Source organism: Manacus candei, unplaced genomic scaffold, assembly GCF_025592945.1.
Source record: "Manacus candei isolate 608988 ecotype Guabito, Panama unplaced genomic scaffold, ASM2559294v1 h1tg000109l, whole genome shotgun sequence".
NCBI classification, from domain to species: domain Eukaryota; kingdom Metazoa; phylum Chordata; class Aves; order Passeriformes; family Pipridae; genus Manacus; species Manacus candei.
In genome coordinates this window covers 1,650,778-1,671,528 of record NW_026138157.1, presented here as the reverse complement: position 1 = coordinate 1,671,528, position 20,751 = coordinate 1,650,778, and the positions used below count along the sequence as shown (strand labels likewise).

General features: G+C 37.2%; 1 protein-coding gene across 11 annotated transcripts in view; it reads left to right on the top strand.

The window, feature by feature from the left end:
• TRAF3 (TNF receptor associated factor 3) overlaps positions 1-20,751 on the top strand; it is a 70,448-nt gene that overhangs the window by 37,768 nt on the left and 11,929 nt on the right. For 10 of the 11 annotated variants that reach the window (XM_051769518.1, XM_051769515.1, XM_051769514.1 and 7 more), the window contains 7 exons: positions 999-1,050; positions 3,301-3,405; positions 4,302-4,469; positions 9,308-9,388; positions 12,106-12,180; positions 13,961-14,053; positions 18,483-18,623. In XM_051769518.1, coding sequence (XP_051625478.1) covers positions 999-1,050; positions 3,301-3,405; positions 4,302-4,469; positions 9,308-9,388; positions 12,106-12,180; positions 13,961-14,053; positions 18,483-18,623 — 715 coding nt within the window. The remainder of the gene's footprint in view (positions 1-998; positions 1,051-3,300; positions 3,406-4,301; positions 4,470-9,307; positions 9,389-12,105; positions 12,181-13,960; positions 14,054-18,482; positions 18,624-20,751) is intronic. The other variant, XM_051769524.1, reaches the window with a different exon arrangement.

The following is a 20,751-nucleotide window of genomic DNA, read 5'->3' as shown; positions in this document are numbered from 1 at the left end:
TTAGTGTGGATAAAGCAGTAAAGATGTCTGCTCAGTATGCAAGAGTAGTTTGAAAAAGCAAGTGGGATGCTTGAGTGAATTCAGTAAGAGCAAGGAAAGCATGACATTGTATTAAACACTATATGCCCTCAAGTAGATTAGTTTCCCCCTTTTTTTTTTTAACTTGAGAAAAGTATTACAGATATTGAAGCTGCAAGGTAGTTAAGATGCTCAGAAATATGATGAGACGTAGAACGGTCAGTTCAAGGAGCAGAATCCAGTGAGATGATTTGACATAACCGTACTGATTATATAACATAATTGAACTTTTTCAGCCTTTTACATTGATTTGCACTGCTGCTGGCAGCCATAACTTAGTTAGCCTGTCAATGACTTGCTTTATGAAGGAATTCACCCAGCTTTTACCTAGTGCTTTTCGTCTCGGTGCTTTACATGGGAGATCGGTCTGACCATGCCCATTTTACATGGGGAAAAGGAGCTAAAATGGAACGTTGCAACCTGGTCTAATGAAAAGTGTCCCTGCCCATGGCAGGGGAGTGAAATTTAGACAATCTTCAAGTTCTTCTCCAGCCCAATCCATTCTGTGATTCTAAGGGCAACACCTGGCAGGTCAGAGCCAGAAACAGCTGTAGGACTGGATAATTGAACAGACAGTATTTTACCTGTTTGCACAGACTGAGAAGTGATGACAATTGTGGATCAGATGCAGGCTGGAAAATAGGGGATGAATTTTGCTACCTTGAAGAAAATCACTGCGCAGTTGGCTGGAGACATTGTGCTGGCCTCATTTCTTTGGGAATGCCACATACTGTCCACTGAAAACTCAAGCATTCAAATTTATTGAAATAACATCATGTTTTCTTATTATAATGAACTATGTCCACTTTTAATGATTTTAAAATATATTGAATAATCATAACCGAGTGCCTCATAAATGGATTTTTTTTGCACTAAAATAATTCAGATGAGCTAAAATAGTTTTTCTGTTTTCTTTTCAGTTCTTCTAGTCCAAAATGTACAGCGTGTCAAGAAAGCATAGCAAAAGATAAGGTATTGTTAAAACTGTTTCTTATTCAAGAGTGTTGAATTGCGTGGGGTACATAAGATGCATTTTTGGTTTGTGGTATCTATTTCATAGGCGTAATAAACTGCCTGAGGAAGACAGCTTTGTTATAAAACCTAAACCATGTATTTTATATTTTTTTATGTGTTTTCATATATTCCTGTTAACCACATGGTAGAAAACAACATGTCAGCCTCATTCCAAAAGGTCCAGACAGGTGTCACATCTTGTATTCGTGGTTGGGAACTGCAGCAACACATTGCAGTTGTCTTTCCATCAACCAGGAGGATGATAAGAAATATTCCATCTCCTGTAGATGCAGAGATGTGACAGGTCTAGATGAACACTGCTCCTGATTTGGCTCCAGATCAGTGTCTACTCTTTGAACTCATCTCTTTTACAATGTGGTGTTCAGTGAACCACACTGGAATTAGGGCAGCTACACTAAGGGTAACAGAATCAGATTCTTTTTGTATGAATAAGTTATTTCAGTGATATTCTCTTCTCTGTTTTTCACAGCAAAACTTTTTGTGGCCTTTGAAAGGTTAAGGGTAGAGAAAATTTTTCTTGGCTTAGTCATGGGTTATGCGGTTTTACAATATTGCAGAAGTGCTTAGTAAATTCTTTGTGTTAGTAACCTTTTTTGCCTAAATGAATACTTGTATTAGTAACCATTTTCAAGAAAAGGTTAGTCGGTACATTAATCTCTCCTTGTCTTAACTCAGAACAGTTCTCTAAATAGTACTCAGTGTAATTTGGTTTTGACACGGATGAACTCTCCAGGAGCTCAGACCAATAATCATGATGCCTACTTTATTTGTTCTTTTAAGTCTTGACTTTTTAGCTCTCAATATACATAGATATGTACATTTTTTATGAAACTTCAAATATCTCTAAAACAGCAGGAGGACAAGGCCAGTGTATACTAAATACCTGTTAGACTAACTGTGCAAGTCATTGTTTTTCAAACTGGAAACTTCCCATAGAATGCTGAAGTCCAAAATCACTGAAAAACTTTGAAAGTTGTCTTCTTATCTTAACTTCATTCTGCAAAACTGTGCATACTAACCCTGTGAATTACTTTGGAAAAGATATTGCAGTATAGGCAATTGATTACTTAAATGAGATTTGTTGATTCATTAAGCTTCCTATACACATCCGAAAAGTAAATAGAAATCAGTGACCTGTGTCAGATGAGATTGGATGAGAATGATTGCAATGTTTCCTCCTTCTCTGATACTGGGGATAGATTCATAGTCACTGTGGACAGATCTGATCATAATTCTTGGTTAAATGTTAGCATGAAGAACCTTTCTATAATTACAGTAGCACTGCCGTGTACACAGTATCATCGAACTCCATTTGTCAGAGCAGTCATAGATTGGACTTGATTCTTAATGGTGTTTTTAATAGACATAAGAGCAGTTGAAAAATAGCTAGAAGTTTTTATTTCTTTGGTTTTGTACTTTAAAACAGTAATAATGGTCTTCAGTCCTTCTCTCTCTCTAATTCCTGCCCTTAGCAATGGGGCTTCTTGAGAGTGCAGTTATTGTGTCTTTTATGAGGTGTCACCCATAAAAGGTGTAAAATCCAAACCCCAAGATCCCTATTTGTAACTTTGTTTAATTGTAGGCAAAAGATGCTGAAAGTGCTTAGAAACATGAAAATTGACAGATAGTTAAAGCTTGCTTAGCTGTGAAATAATAAACGTCCTCCAGTCTAAGACCTTAGAAAATATCTGTAATTATGTGTTACTAATGAAGTGTAAGCAAGTGTTCCAGGTAAACACTCTAGTCATTTTGGGACCACCTTCCCTGAAATCCTTGCCCTCTGAACCACTGCACTTTGAGTCTCTTTTGTCTTATGGAATTGTGCCTAATACAACAGTTTCCCAAACAACGTAGAGTTATACCTTATATAGGCCTGTTATTGGTGAGCAAATAGCAACAAATTTAGTCCTTTCTTTTCCTTTTCCCTTTATTGCATTTACAGTAAAACTGAAACAGTAGTAGAGTACCTGTAAAAATATTCTGTTTCACTGGGCTGCTTCATAGTGGGGGAACCTCACTGCTGTGCACATTCAAGAGAAATTGAATGGCAGGATTTTATTTCTGGCACATAAAGTTGGAATTAAATGACACTGCTGTAGCCAAATTACATGGCCTCCACTTTTTTTGAACTTGTGTATCCTTGAGTGGTTCTCAGTTTCTACAATAAAGTGATTTTTGGTTTTTCAGGTATTTAAGGATAATTGTTGCAGGAGAGAACTACTTGCCCTTCAGATATACTGCAGAAATGAAAACAAGGGCTGTAAGGAACAACTATCTTTGGGTCAATTACTGGTAAGTTAATCTAAAAATTGTAAGCTTCCTTTTGAGTTAAAGAATAAGGGGAAAAACCTTGCAAATTAAAACCCCAGTCAATTTGTTGACTTGCTCATGCTAGTGGTTAATTTAATTTATAAATGTCATGATAGAGTTAAACTGCTCTGAAACTTGATTTTTTGATGAGCTGTAAGGAATTGTAAAAAATCGTGATTGCATGACATTGAGGTTTGGAAATGTAAACGAGAACTAGAGGGAGAACTAAAATTGTGAAGGATCTTATTGTGTACTTTACAAATGTGAGAAATATGATTTCTGTTTTGGTATAGTTTTATTTTTATTTACCAGTCTTAATCCTCTCATGGAAGTGGTGGTTTATGTGTGAAATTAAACCTTTGGCTTCTCCAGACTTGTGCAAAGTAACTGGTGGCTTTTTTCTGTGAAGGCATGACATAGCAGTAATCCAGTAATTTAACAGGTGTGAGGTATGGCTACACACCAGTTTACAGGGAGATGTGTAGGTTTTTCCTTTGAATGAGCAAACTCAGGTACCTAAACCACTTAAAGCAGCATTTGTGTTTATGTGGAATAATATACTTTGAAAAGGAATGCTTACCTTTTGTTTAAATAGCCTTTGTGGAGTTTTGGACTGTGTTAGAATGTTAGAATGCTTTTAGTGTAGAAGTAGCTCATGTACCTCTCTAATACAGTGAAATCTGCTGTCTAAGTAAAGGGACTGTACAATCAGAAATGTATTCCTGAGTAGATTTGTTAGTGTTTGCTCTTGTGTGATACAGTGCACGAAATAACTTCGCTTCCTTTAGTTCTGAAATTATTTAACGTTGTATATCTTCAAAGGATAGACACGTACAAAACTTAGCTGGATTGACTTTTTTTTTTTTTTAATCTTTCAGATGCATTTGAGAACTGATTGTCAGTTTGAAGAACTCCCGTGTCCTCGTGCTGATTGCAAAGAAAAAATACTGAGAAAAGACTTGCCGGACCATGTAGAGAAGACCTGTAAATATCGGGAGACAACCTGTAAATACTGTAAAAGCCAAGTCCCAATGATTATGTTGCAGGTGCAGTATTTTCTTGTGTATATAGATCAAGATTCCCTACATTAATGTGGAATAATAACTCTTCTTGTCCCTCTCTGTAGCTGCCAAAACAACTTTGGCCTCTCAACCAGGATTAATAAGTTTAAAGAGAAAATAGGCTGACTTTCAAAATACATTTCTTTTCCTGTGGGGAAAAAACCTGCATTGACTAGGAAGCATTTCCTTTATTCTGATGTTCAGATACTGCATTTTAAAAAAATCAGATCCTCTACCTAATATTGATACTGAAGTGAATTTTGCTATGCATTTTAGTTTTTTTAAAGTTAGATAAAAAATTGCAACTACCATGAAAACAGGTAGTTAGATGCAGCAGTAGATGCAGGAAAAGCATAAGCATTGCAACTGACAGGAGAAATAGCATTTTTCTGCCTAATCCTTCTTGGGTACTGTGTGATCTGTTATTAGAGGAAGGGAAGAAACAATGTAAAAACAAATTGTGTCTTGGCATAACCAGTAGCGGTACATGACAGGCCTGGGACCAGTTGCTGCTGTTCTTGGCATCAGAGTAGGTTGTCTGATAAGCAGCATATTGTGAATTAGAATTATAGAGCAGAGGCTGAGAAAGTCATGCTTGCTTTACACATAGAATTGTAACTTGACTGTTTGTGGCATTTCACACTGAAATGTGTGAAATTATTATTATGCTGAATCTATCTTGCCATAATTTTAACACTTCTTAAAAATTCTGTCTCCATAGTTTCTGTAGTTTGATGGTGTTGGATCTCAGACCTTCTTAGTATAGTAAGAGTGATAAAAATTTCATTTTTGTTCTTGTGTATTGTTTGTTAGATGAAGACTCACAATGATGAGAAGTGTTCTTTGCTCAGAGATGTTGTTACAAAAAGGCATAAATAGAATCTCTCCAAGTTCTGATTTAGATTTGGCTTTCAGTTATTTGAGTGCATCCTTGCAGGGGCTGGTACTTTAATGATTGCACATGACCTAGAATAAGGTGGCTGAGATGTGAAAATACACAGAAAAAAATTAAATTTGCACTGTGTTTATTCTGGCACATTCTGATACAGAGGTGAAAGTGTATTTAGTTAGATCATGTTGTTCTTCCAGAATTATCATTAGACTTGGGAATTGATGTGAGGCAAAGAGTGATATTAAAAATGTGTAATGTCATAACAGACAAAATCAGTTGAGTATTAAATATGTCTACAAACTGGTTTTCCATCTCTAAGCAACATGCTCACAGGTTCCTTGTAGGCAGTTTCTTTTTATAGGAGTAATGTAATTAAATTTTTGAGAGTCTGAAATCCTTATACTTTGAGGAGCATAGAACTTTGTTTTAGTTTAAGAGCTTTCCCTTTTATCAGTTGTTGATAGATGTAACACTTATGAAATCTTTGAACTAGTGGTAGCTTTCAAGATACTGAGAGGTTGAGGCAAGTTTTAGGCTGTAAGATTTTTAATTCACAGAGAAACAGACATTCATATTGGAAACAAGAGTGGCATATTACTCTGAAGTACAGAAAAGAGTGTTTGTAAATAAAGTAATTGTTCTCCAGAACCTTAAGTAGAATTTTGAGTTGCTTTAAGAGGTTGTAGGACTGGTTGATGCAGAAAACCAAAGTGGTTTGCTAACAATGTAGTTTGATGTTGAGATGTCACTCTGTTTATTGTATTTAATTTGGTACCACCATGCATAAAAGGAGGACAGTTTTGCTTCTATGCTGCTTTAAGGGTGCAGAAAGCTCTGCAACTAGATGATTAGCAATTGGCTGCTATTTTTGATTTTTGTTTTGTCTAGATTTTTAAAAGTTCAGTGGTTATAGAAATGCAGATGGGTTTATTTGTTGGGGCCTGATAAAATGTTACCTCGTTGTACTTCAGTAATAAGAATCAGAAGCTTAATGAAACTTTCCATTTGAATCTTAAAATCACACAATGACTTGGGCTGGGAGGGACCTTAAAGATCGTGTAGTTCCAACCCCTGTGCCATGGGCAAGGGCACCTTACATTAGACCAGGTTGCTCAAAGCCCCATCCAGTGTGGCCTTAGACACTTTTAGGGAGCATTCACAACTTCTGTGGAAAACCTGCTCCATTGCTTCACCACCCTCCAAGTCTAGACCTTCTTCCTAATATCTAATTTATACTTGCCCTCTTTCTGCTTAAAGCCCTTCCCCCATGTTCTATCAGTACCTGCCCTTGTAAAAAGTCCCTCTCTGGCTTTCTGTAGGCCCCTTTTGGTACTGGAAGGCTTCTTTTGACTTCTCATTTGAGTTTCATCACCTAGTTGACAAAACTGGATTTTTAGAGATGAACTTGAGTTCATCTCTAGCTTATGTAGCCTAAAATTTTCTCTACCGTAATAATGACTGAAGCTGGCCTCAGTGACTTGAACTGAAAACGGATATAGAGGGAGCAGACTGAGAAAAAAGGTATGCAAATGGAAACAAAATAATTTTACTGGAGAACATGTGGTTCGTGTCTTCATAGAATCCCATGACCCATGAGGTAGGAAATCCCCGTTGTTGGAGGCAGACTCCAGCAAGTTAACAACGTTACTAGAACTTTCTTAGATTGCATTTGTCTTGCCTGCATAGTCACTTGGCCGAGTTAGCTTCTTAATGTCTTTTGTTTAAACCATCTAAAAAGTTGTGGGTTTTTTTGTCACAAACCTGCCTTTTCCATCCTACAACTCCTGACAGATGAATTGGCACATTGTTAAAATGGAAATCGTAGCCTGAAAGGTGCCTGGATTACTATATTTTTCTGTGTATGATCCACAGAACTACTTGGAAGTTCTTCTCCTATAAAATTGATACTTAGGCAGTAGTAGGATGATAGGGATGTGGAAGGACAGCACTGCTTAGTGCCTCGGCTCCTCGCTGCCAGCCTGGCCACATAATAGCTGTGCCAGGCAGACCTTGCCAAGGCAATATGGACTCAGCTCAGTGGCCTGAAATACAACCTTGCTGACTGGGACAGGCACTGGGGAAGACACAAGACGTTGTCATCTTGCTCCCTTGTCACTGCGCTGGAGCCAGACATGTTTCTAATGTCACAGTGGCTTTTCTGGGGAGCCGTGTTAATATCCTGCCTTCCCCTCGTTTGTGCTGGGTGCCCTGCCTGTGGCTTCAGCTGTGCTTTGTACTTGATTTGGCATTTGGTTTTGTGTGCTTGACTGGGTAAATTGAGCTGGTCAGTGAGGAAGAGGATTCTGCCACTGGACTGGGATTACTCTGGTATATCCTGAAGTCATTGGAAAAGCTTCCCTTAGTTTCAGTGGGATGAAACTGGGATGTGGGGTGAGGAGAACTGGAGAGAATGCTGAGAAGTAACATGAACCAAGAGTCAGTGTCATAGCTTTTGTCAGTTAGTTTGGGTAGGTTAAAGAAGAGAGTTAGGGAATTAATGTTAGAAGGGAGTATTACTTTTCTGGTTTTGTAGTTGATAAATCGTTAAAGAAGCTTGCAGGGCACTAGGCTCTTAGAGCCACATGGTTCTGTCTGATGTCTCCCTTCAGCACAGTCATGGATGTGTTCAGAATGAGGGAGCCCAAGTCCAGCTCTTGACCCTGAGCAGGAGTGGTCCTTTGGGTCTCTGCTCATCAGAAGAGTACCACTGTCACCCTGACAGAGGGTGTTCTGAGGAGAGGCACTGGCATCGCTCCTGGCTGGGTATCCTAGTGGGGAAGGAATGAAGATAGCTCTTCACCCCCACGCTTTGGGGAGGCTGTCCTGACTTTCTGGCTATGGAGCAGCTGAGGGTTCCTTGCTCTCTATTGCTGTGACTGTCTTCATGTGCTACACAGAGTGAGTGCGTGCGGATGGGGAGGATGGCAGGACAGACTTGTGTCAGCACAGCATGCCTGATGGTATGTTTTAAAAGCAAGGAGGTAGTATTTTCAAATACTGGCAGACTTATGCCAGAGTTCTGAACCAAGGCCTTTTACATCTCAGAGCTTAGATCTCCTTTATATCTTGGTTTTGTTTCAAAAAAAGACATCGTTACTGGGCAAAAGGGCATGCAATTTGTTCTTCCTTTTCTAACAGGCTTATAAATCTAGACCTTTGTTTCCTTTGCTGCTCCTAGGTACCAGAAATGAAACATTGTGTTTCAAGTTGAATGGGATGTGTCACTTGACGAGAAGTGAATTTTTCATTTTGTTGAGAAAACTGAGAGGAAATGTAAATTGTTATCTTGGGCCTGACTTTCTTCCCTCCCTATGGTGATAGGGTTTGACAGCCATGCTGAAGTATCTGTCATCATCTGGGTTCAGATTAAAATGCCTGCCCAGAATCATCATAAAATTTCAACATCTCTTTGAACTTTGGGTATATAGTAGTGAGACTTAGGTATCAGGTGTTTGGGAATCAAAATTAGAAGATAATTGGAAGATGAATATCCATACATAGGCAAGAGATTCTCTGAGACTGGGCAATGTACATTTCTGAAGTTCCATGCACTGTATACTCTTACTAAAAGGGACATTTGTAGTGGTTCTGCTTGCTCTTAAAGATGCCCATTTTTGTGAGTAGTTCTTGGGGAAGAAAACTTGACTCCTATTACTGTGCAAAATAAAACCAATAAAATTGTAAGCGAATAGATTTGCTTTGCACGGTAAAACACAAGGAAACCCTTGTTTTCACTTCAGAATATCAACACCTCTATCAAAAGTATAAACTGATGTTTTAGCAATTGCAGTTCTGTCTAGCCCAGTTGGGATAAACGTTGAAAAAAATATTGTGGGAGTTTTTAATTATTGTAGAATGCTTTTCTTTGTGAGTAAGTCCTCAATTAAGCAGTAAAAGCTGATTTGTGGTTTGTTTCCTTTTTCCTTTGTAGAAACATGAAGATACAGACTGCCCATGTGTCATGGTTTCATGTCCTCATAAATGCAGTGTTAAAACACTCATGAGGAGCGAGGTAAGAAGTCATACCCAATGTTGTGCTGAAAAATTGAATAATTTTTTTAGTAAGATCTCGCAAGAATTTTGCCAGAAGCCATTTCCTTATTAAAATGTGAGATCTAAAGAAAAGCTTTTTCTACCACACAGTTAAGTGTGATAACGCTCAAATATTTTTAATGATTTCTTGAAAAACTATTTAAAAATAAACAGTTTCTTAGTTTTGAGTCATTATTACACTTGGCTTGCCCAAGATTAGCGCATGTCTTTCCTGCTTTCATTTTTACTAGCTCTCCCCCTGCCCTGCCCTCATTTTAGCACCACAGAGCAGCATCTTGGGGTAGTTAGCTTTATAATAACATAAAAATAGAGAACTAAAATTCAGTGCACATTGACAAGAGTTAGTAAAGACTAGAAAAACCATAGAAGTGTGTAATTTCATTGAAAAACTTAAATTATGTTTAAATCTGTTAAATCTAGGGGAAAAAAATAGTAACTGATACTTAAAGAAACAGTGTAAGATAAAAGGTTAATATGAGTTCAATACTCCAACAGCAGATGCAAGAATGCATAAAAATTTCTCTTTATGTATAGAAGCTTGCAATAATATGTAGACCAGATTAAAAAAAATTAAAACCTGGCTTGTTTGAAGAGATCCGTGTTCTTGTACATAAAAAGACAGAAGTAGCATTTGTCGAAATTGATGTACTTAATTTTTTTCCTAAAAATAGAATGAACTTACCAAAGATAGGGAAGACCTTATTGAAGTCTTCGTCACTCTGTAAGGCCCACTTAAGGAAAATAAAGTTTCTGATCTAAGGATGAGTTTTTCTCTTTTCTCTACTACTTACTTCCTGAGTCAGATTCATACCATTTTTCACTTACACTTGTAAATTATTAATTGTGGCATAGTGCAGAAGGCACATAAGGCTCCTGCTAAAGTCAAATGCAGTCTTCTCTCCCAAGATAATGAAATACAAAATATATGATAGATACTGTATTTATTAAGAGAAATGGAGCTTCTAAGAAAAGAGAAAATATGCATACTGACCAGTCCTCCCAGTGCTTACTTCCAAGTTTAGATCCTGGTTCTGGAGCACTTCAGCATATTCTTAAACCTTGACTTCTGCAGTTACTTTGAGAAGAGGTGTATCTGAGTGCTTGTAAGAACCGACCCATTAAAGCCTGGGTTGTTACACACACAGTTAGAATGGGGTTCTGAAACTGCAGGTAGAAACAGAACTTTAAACAGCTATTTGCCCTGCATCATCTGTTGCTGTATGTTGCTTGATTTTTTTCTGATACTGTGAAAATGTATATATTACTTAACTGCATGGTTAGGGACAATGAATCTAATGCAGAAAATGGGAAAATGCCTGCCTAACAGTTTGAGAAAATTCTGTAGTGTACAAGCAAATATCTTACTGTAAAATAAAAGACAATTTTCATGTTTAATTCATAACTCTGTGGCAGACTTATAGTTTTGAGAAGTTGGAAAATGTGGCATTCTTGCAAAACCTTTTAGACCACACGTTTTTTTCTTTTTGTTCTCTTTTTTTTTTTTTTTTTTTTAAACTACATGTCTTTTGAAACTATAGTGTGAATTTCTATGGATAGTGTTTAGAAGATAACAGGTGCATATCAGAGATGAGTGACCGATGGCATCTCAGTATCAGATTTTAAAGACTATCCTGTCTGTTCCAGAGCTACATGTTCAAAGCAGTGTTGATTCACCACTTCTTCCCAGGGAGGTGGATGAGCTGAGTCACGTGGGGCTTAAGGTGTGGGAATTTCAAATGAGATTTTGAAACCCCAAACAGTGATGCCAGCTGAGGAGCAAGGCTCTAACTCCTGTCTGCTTTGTGGGAAATACGAACTGCAGACCCTGTTTTTGAAGAGAGAGTGTCTGTTGCACTGTCCTTTCCAAAAATGTCTCTCTGCTCCAACTTTTAGGCAGTTTGCATCCAGCTGCTGCCCTCTGTGCTGCAATGGCTGCTGTCTGTATATATGTATATGCTTCTGTGAATTGGTTTATTTTTAAATGAAAAGTGGTCTGTGCTCATAATTACCCAAGATATTGGACTAAATCTCAATCTGTGAAAAATGCAGGCATTTTACTAATTAGTTTTAATCCCATGTACTGCATTTTTTAAAAGTTACTTAACTGTACCTATTCTAAAACTCTTTGTCTGTTTCATGCAGTACTTGTTTAGTCTTTTTTTTGTGTAATTTAACTGTTAAATTTAGGCACTGAGAATTGCATGTTATGTTTTGAAAAGTTGGTTCCTCATGAAATTAGGATTAGAAAAAAAATGTACTCTACTACAGTGAAACTGATCTTAAGACTTGCTCAGAGCACCAGTTAAAAAAAAAAATCACTTGTTGAGAAAAGATTAGTCATTCACTAAAGTCAAATGAAATCAAATAATTGTAGTGTGTTCTTTTTGTTTGTTTTTTTTTTTTCCAAATGGGTTGCCTATTGAAATAGTCTTTAGCAGAAGTTTCACTGTATTTTAAATGTATCACACTGTATACTGTATTGGCATGTGCGTGTGGTTTACATATGTGTATAGAGAGAATTTGCATTTGAGATCAGACTGGAGAAAATATACACATGTGTATTGTATGTTCTGCAAATGGCACACAATACAAACCTGATAACCTCTGCCCTTTATGTTTTGAGCATTATCATGCAAAAGTCTTTTTGCCAAAACTCACGTTTTTTTCCTATTGCAGTTGAATGCACATTTGTCAGAATGTATTAATGCCCCAAGTACCTGTAGTTTTAAGCGTTATGGCTGCACTTTTCAGGTCAGTATATAACAATTATACTTCCCAATTGATGAAAGTCTGCAAATAGAACCTAATTATTTGACATGCAAGTTCTGGACTTCTGTAGTTTTGGTTAAGAAAAAGTCATCCAGTTGCACCAAGTGATTATATAGCAGATGTTTGGTTTTGCATTTTAAAAATAAACAACATGAAAAGGCCACATATTCCTGCAGTGGTTTTTGGAGTTCAGTTATTAGGTATATCTTGTTGAAATAGGAAGATCATGCATTTGAAGAACTCGTTAATTTAGGGTAAGAGGAAACTCTCTAGTTCTTCAGAAGATAGACTAACAATTTCAGTTGTTTCTATGAAAGCATTTTCTTGAGATAAGTATGTTTATATTTTCTCTCATTTGTGTGTCTTAATATTTTTATTAAGGTTAAACATAGGTTAGCACACTTAAAACACGTATTTTTATGTGCATTAATATGTCTGTGTGCACACAGGTGTATAATCAAAGCATGAAATTTATTTTTTAAAAAAAGTCTTAGATTTTAATCCTGGCAATCCCTGCAATATTTAAAAAAAAATAAAAAAGCCAAACCTCAGAGTTTAGTTTCAGTATTATTATTCCAGTCTCTTCCAATATTCTCCTTCCCTTACCATATATCTTGGGGAATTTCAATGCTTATATAACAAAGAGATTAGTCAGGACATTTCAGAAACCGCTGACAGGAAAAAATGGAGTTTATCTGATAGTGTGATTAATTTCTTAGCCCACGACAATTTAAAGAGACAAGAACTGTAAGGAGCAACACTTCTCAATAGACTACTTCCTGCAGGTATTTCCAGGTTGTTAAACAATGAGCATTCATCTTTTTAAGTGTTAACAGTAATGCTCTTAGTGGTAGAGCCTAACCCTGCCCACTGTTATGTCGTATGTATTGCCATTCATTTTATGTATGTATATGTGTGCATATATGTACATATATCCACATATATATTTTTAGTATTTTATATAGAGTACATACCTTGAGGATCATTGAAACCCTTTCTGCAGCCTATCTACCATCAAAGCTAATATACTCTGCATTGCAAAGCACTTACTGAAGTAGGTGTAATGCAGCACGATACAAATAAAGTAATATGGTCTGCATCTTATGTACTCTGTATATAATCTATGTGTGTTCTGTAAACTTTTTATATAGTGGTTATTTGTAACAGCATTTATAAGGTTGTGCAGAGGCAGCATATCTGAATATCTTAGAACAATCTTGGTAACATCTTGAGATGACAAACTAGGCATTGTAATAACTCTCAACATAGTTTATAAAGCTGGCAGTTTCCAGTGATGATAAATTTATCTTAAATATTTGTCTTCAATACCCATCTGAGGGGAAAATGTAGTGCTTATGAAGCTGTTCATGAAATAGAACAGAAGTTTAAAATTACAGTTAATGGAATTGGACGGTTTAGATTTTGTATGACTCAGGGGTTTTATTGTGCTTTATTTAGTTCAAAGCTACACAGAAGACTCTAAAATACAATTCATTTTGTAACTCTCATTCATCTTTATTGTCTCTGAGTTATCAAGCACACTGGATGGAAATACATGGCAGTTGTATAAAACACTTGCTATATGAAATGTATTCCTGACTTTTGTAAGTTCCCAAATAGATTTCCCTTCTCTCTACAGTTCTGCAACATGCACTGGTGAACCAAAGTATGTAGTGTTGGTTCGATGTCTTGATATACTCTTTCTTTGTAGGTTTAAAAGAACTGGAATTGGCTAAAATGTATAAATTCTTTGTTGTCACAGGGAACAAACCAACAAATTAAAGCACATGAAGCCAGCTCAGCAGTGCAGCATGTTAACTTATTGAAAGAGTGGAGCAATGCTCTAGAAAATAAGGTATATCTTCTACTCACTTCTAATTTTCATTGACTTCTTTGAATCATATAAAAGCACTGGAAGAAGGGCTTTTTTTTTCTGTTTCGCAGCTGTTCAGCAGTACAGCTAAAGCACGAGTAGGCTCCAAAAGCTATCAAGCCATTTGGCATCTGGTACCTTTGTTATATAATAAAATGCTGTGAGAAACTTGGCTTCGCAACTCCATGTACAATTTTCCTCATTGGTAACTTAATTAAAACTCTTTCTTCACATTGATAAACAGCCCAGTATTAAATTTCCTCTCTGTGCTGCTTTCTTACAAAATGGAGGGTCCAGAAAGCTATGGCAGCACTATGAGCTGTATTTTTGCTACCTCAGCATCCTTCCAGAAATAACATTATTAGAAGTATGTAATAAACTGGTTATTTCATTTATTTTTGTTCTTGCTCTCCAAACTTAATGACCTGCAAAGGTTAATTAAACATATTTTATCTCATGGGCATGATGATGTCTGCTTTAGTGCTAGACCAGAATGAAGTTCATGTTGCAGTGCTTCCTTGGGACTCCTGGTTTTTAATTGTTTGGGATTTGGGAGATGCTGGGAGTCATGTCAGTCAGTCTCAGCTATGATCTTGTGAATAATTTGGATGACTTAACCACCTGTTCTGCAAATAAAATTCAAGGCTTTGACTTAAAAATACAAAACTTCAGAACAGATCACAGGTTTCTGAAATCTTTTCGAAAAAATTTGACATAGACATTAAAACAATGTTTCTGTATTTTTAGAGGGGAAAAAAGATCCCAGAATTACCAAACCATTTTAGTAATGCAGGCAGAAGAGTCAGGAGCCCCTTCAGACTTTCCTGCAATGAGTTGAATACGTAGCAATTCCAGTGTAAGCTCAGTGGCAGAATATGTGTGGCTTGAGAATTTCTGTCATCTCACAGCAGACCACAAGCTGGAGTTTTGCAAACTCTTGTCTAGAAAGCTTATTGCCTTCTCGGGCTACAGTGATCTCTCTGTGTGGGTCTCCAGCAAGGTCCTGCCACCACAGGAAGTGTAGTTTTAAAGCAGGAGTTAACTAGAACAGCATAATATGTTTTTTTGTCCCCAGCATGTTTGACCCTGAACTGCTTGTTTTTCAACTTGAAGGAACTTGAACTCTTAAGGAAACCACTGAACTGGGAGAGGTCTAATGTAGGGTTTTTTCAGATAGAATTTTCCTATGCGTGTAGGTAGGTCTTAGTTTGACAATCCATAATATTATTTAAGTTTGCTCTTGCATGTGAAACTTTGTTAATGTAGGAACTGTACATTTTTCAGTTTTAACAGATACAGACTCATATCCTTAGTTCGTTTTTCATTAGTCTGATTAAAATTATACAATTTATTTTACATCATAGGAAAAAACCCACGTTCCCTGTGACTTCCAGAATAGATCACGTTCTGTCTTTTGTTAGTGTCCTGAGAGGTGCTTTGTCATATAAAAAATGCCCAGCAGTTCTATGTTTGTCTCTTACAGAGCAAAGAGAATATATACTTTAATACTCTTTTATGTTTAATTTTTTCTTTTTTTTAACTTTCATCTAGGACATAACTGCTTATCATTGTATGTCCATTTTTTTTTCTTCACTTCCTGCTTTGTAGACTTCTTCCTATTCATAATAAAGAGTTGAATCACTGGAAATCCCAAGACAGTGCCAAGTTACCAGAATAGCTAACCACATGTCATATGTCAGTGACTTTATTGTAGGGCAGGGTAACAAAATGATTTGTAACTGCATTACTGTGCTCTTCTTTGAGGAAAAAATTAATCAATGCACTGAAGAACAACAGGGCAAAGTTAACTTAGCTGATGAGTACCTCAGAAATCTTAGCCCTGCTGAAGTCAGTGGAAGTCTTGTTGGGTTCTCTAGGATCAAGATTTCATTTGGGGTATTCTGTGATATGTGTGGAGGGGAAAGGAGAAGTTGCCTTCTCCCAGTCACCATGTTCTTTAACAGTGCATGTGGAGTATGCAAAGTCTTCAGAGCTGCAAAGCTTGCGCTAAGTCAAGAGTTTGGTTATTGAATGGTGCTGCTGGCAAAGAGTAGTAAGAGAAGGTCAGATGTTAAATCTTGAATCAAAACCTTATGGGGCAAATTAAAATTTGGTGCTTTGTTCACTCTGTGATGGGTTAGGCTTGCAGACTGAACTCCCACAGTCTTGTGGAAATCATCAGTTGAACGTAATTTTGTGGCTTCATCACATTCTTAATGAAAACTGGTATAAACTGTTTTTTTCTTTTTTAATATGAGGCTTAAATATGGGACCTGCTTTAATATAGTTCCTTGTGGCATAAGGTTTCTTCCATTCTTCTTTAGTAAGAAGTGATAAGCAGCAACTTAGTTTGAAAAACGACTGAATAACAGCACTTTATTATAGGAATATTTCAAATATGACAAGGAAGTAAAGGATGTAGTTTGTAAATAGATGCTGTGTTTCCTTTACCCTTTTTTTAACTGAAGTTCCACAGACTTATGCCAAAGTTCTAGTAAGGAAAGTATTTAGAGTTAAATATTTTCTTTTATTCACAAATTACCGCCAAACTACAATTGCTGACTTAGCAATGACAGTTCTGTATGATTAAGGACTGCAGGACATAATTCTGCTTTTCTGTGTTCTGTAAAACTGTGTGGAAAATCTCAGTACAAGACAGGTCCACATTTTATAACTTGTACAAAAATGGAAATGTAATGCTTAGTGATCCAGAGCGTAACTGCATTGTGATTGGGAGGCCTGGGGAGGAAAGAGTGAGAAAAGGGGGATGTAAAGATCACAGTTAACTAAAGAACTCTGATTCATTAAGGAAATGGAGGATGCAAAAAAATGAAGTGTCTGCCCAGCAGATCTGAAATACCTGGGAGGCAGAGGTACTAGTTTAAAATTAAACTTGTTCTTGAAAATCTTCTCTAGTACCTAGGCATGCATTCATTCAGCCTCAGTATTGCTTCTCTTTCTGCATGGCAAAATTAGCCTTGTCTCATTTCTGTTGGGTTTCTTCTGACAGTTTTTCCATATATAAAATGCAGAACCAATGTGTGTATGTGCACACATAGTGTACTGTACTGGAAAGTAGATACCCACACATATGTTATGGTATCTCTGAACCTGCTGAATGCCTGTGGACTTTGACAGTCCTTTGTCTAGTTTAGGCTAGTTTAGAGATTGAAATTATTTACCTTTTCTAACAGGTTAGATTCTGCTAGGAATGCAGTGACACATAAGAGATTTGATGGCCATGTGTGATTAGAGGGTAGAGTGATGGAATTCTGCAGTGGCACCCACATCAGAGGTAAAGATGGCTTGACCTCAAACTAGCACCTCTGTCAGGGGCCATGGTGTAGATCTTTTGAGAACATGAAGGTTCCAAGTAATTGGTCTTAATGTGAAACGTTGATTGAGAGTTTCCTGGGTCTAAAATGGTGCTGCTTCGTATCCAGATCTGTCTGTGGAACTAGTCAGGGCGTGTCTAAAATCACCTTGTGCCAAGTGTTTGTTTTCTCCGCTTTTGCTGCTGAATAATCTTGCCTGGGGACAAATTAGATTTTTTCAAAAAAGCAACCCACCACCACAAAGCAGCCCCCTTCTCCAAACCACATTAATGAACAAGCACGGAAAATATGTGTGACGGAAAATATTTACTGTATTACTTTCATCCCCAAGGAGATATATTGTGTGATATTCCTTTAACAAGACTCATGTTTTAAAAACAGAATGAGTCACTAATGAATAAATTAATAAAATGTCAATACAGAGAGAGAATATAATTTGCAGCCTGTAGTTCTTTGGTCTTTTCTACTAGTAGGCACCACTAGATTTTCCTTCAAATGCATGGATCCCTTCTGTATTCACTCATTTCGAGAGTTTTCATCACCATCACATTCTTTTAAACCAAGCCAATCCCCTGCAGATGAGGTTCTTCCTTAAATTTGCTGTAGATCAGGATAGATGGGAGTAGGTGGGAAGATTAATATTCCCTCCCCAACTATCTTTTCAGGTGCTCAGCTTCTCTCCGGTGTCCCTTCTGTGCAGGCCTCGAGTTCTTAACACTGATCTAGAGCGAATTAGGTTGTTTCTTCCAAACTCCAAGCAACTCCCAAGTCAGTTGGTGGAAACCAGGAAACCAAGCTATTAAATAACAGAAAGAAAATTTTACGTTTAGACACAAGTTCTTTTGCTGTTTTTATGTCCTATCTGCACTTTCATAAGCTGAAGTTATACCAGTACCATACTGTGGAAGTGCAAAAATAGCTATCAGAAGGTTGGGGTTTATTTATTTATTTGCAAGATGTGGAGAGAGATTTTATTAGGATCTCATCCCTTTCATGTGTTTAAGATAGTTTTAAACTAATGAAGTTATAGGTATTTTAACAACCTTTGGCAGGAGTAATTCTAGAATTTTTTCCAGGTGGCCTTGCTCCAGAATGAAAGTTTGGAAAAGAACAAGAGTATACAAACTTTACATAATCAGATTTGTAGCTTTGAAATAGAAATTGAAAGACAGAAGGAAATGCTGCGGAATAATGAATCTAAAATACTTCATTTACAGGTAAGAAATTTAGAATCTCCCCATTAAACAGAAATGGTAGTAGCTTCTGTTCTGTGCCTTTACACTTTTGAAGTGAGGTGGTCTAATTAAAAAGGGGGGGAGAGAGTTTACTTCATTACAAAGCCATTCTGATTTTTTATTCTTCTGGTTTGTTGTGTTTAATAAAGTAAGATACTTCACTAAAACACTGCAATTACCTAGCCTACGTTAAAACGAAGAACCTTGTTTAAAAAGGGAAAAGACTGAAAACAAAACAGAAATTTTCTTTGAAGAATAACCATAATTATTTTTTTAACTTCTAAAAAAAAGGCTGTTCGAGGAACTACTGTCAAACTGGAGGACAAGATTAGCACCTTAAAACTGTCATGGATAATGTATCTTTCTTTCCTACTTGCTGGTATTTTAAAAAAATATGAATCATGAGTGAGATCGATCTGGTATGATTTAATTCAAACGTAGCATAATGCATTTGAATACACTTTTTTAAAATCCGTGTTTCTGTTGTCCTTCTGAGGAAAATGTATCTAATTATTCCTTTGCCAGTAGGTCTGAGTTTCTTATTCTGTGATCTGAATGACCTGGCCACAAGCCAGCATCAAACTAGAAATCCTCTGGATGCTCTGGCATCGGTGCTTAGCCCAAGCTGAAATTCTTTGCTTTGTATTCAGACTTCAAATGTGGGTGCTGGGAATTTGTGTTAGCTTGCATGATACTAACCACAATTAGGGAAACCTCAGGAGATATTTAGCAAGCAACTGTGGAGGTATCATTTACATGTTACTGCAGTATGTCTGCTGGTAGAAAATATGCCTAAAATTCAAAGGGGTAGCACATTCAGGAGCTCAGAGCCTGGAGACCCTCAGTGATGATTTATAAGGAAACTTCCAGTTTTGGCAACTGCAGCGTTTCTCCTTATAGCATGTACTTCTTTCCATGACCTGTGCACCTAGTAACCAATTTATGCTGCCTTAGTCATTGTTACTTATCCATTGATGGGATATGGGTTACAATATTGCATTCTGACACTGGGAAGCCAATCCTTGTATGTACTGATATTGCTGATTGAATCTACCAGGAGGTAAGTTAATTTGTAAGCCTGGAGTTTTTACACATGCTGTCTCAATGGCCAGTGATGAGAGTAGAAATGGAAAAAACATAGAGCAGAGTTTTTTCATTATTGTCTGAAATAACAGATTGCAATACCTTTGATTTCCTCGAGCTGTAAGTGTTAGCAAAATCAATTTTCAAATTATTTGTTTACAAAAAAACCCACTACAAAGCAGCACATTCCAACAGGGGGCTTTTTGGCAGTAATAAATACTGGAGAGGATGTGTTTTGCTCTTTTTTCCTCTTTTTCCTTTTTTTTTTTTCTTCCCCCCTCCTCATCTTTACTTCCTTTTGCTGGCTATTTCAATTCAGTTATTTTAAACCAAACTGTATTTCAAGGCTGTTTCAACCTGATTCCTTTCACTTAGTGGAATTTCCCAGTTCAGTCAGGTTTTTTAAGGGTATCCTGGAAACACACCTCGATTTTATTTTTCCCTGTACAACACAATTAGCCTCCTTCCGTTGCCTACCAGGAGTGGAGGGAATTAGTTACCTGTTGTGAGCCATTCTTTTCCTGGGTTGCATTGAGCAGCCATGGTTACACAGGAGCCACAGATACTGAACTAACCAGTTCAGGTCTGGGCAAGGCATATTTGCTTAGTCCCCCAAGACCTATGCATGCTAGGAATTTCTAGTACAGTTTCAGTATTAGGTGTCATGTAGCCTTTTTTAGCTGGGGAGCAGCAGTGTCACTGAGCACAGCTGGCACCATCTGCACTGGGAGGCATCTGACAAAACCACTGTTAATGCATCAAGGGTGTCTGGTCACTGGCAGGAACCTCAGCCTTGATGTTTTGTTTTCAGATTAATTTTCTATATGCTGATCTCTAGGGGAAAGTGTTTTTACCAAGGGTATGTGATACTTTTATGACTTCTGTCATGTGAAAGGGAAATTTCACATGCAATACCGAGTCTTTCTTATGAGTGTATGGAAGCATATTAGTAAGCCAAGTCTTAAGCTGAGTGTGGACATGAGATACTGAAAGACAACAGAAACAGTGACCTTACAAACATGAAATG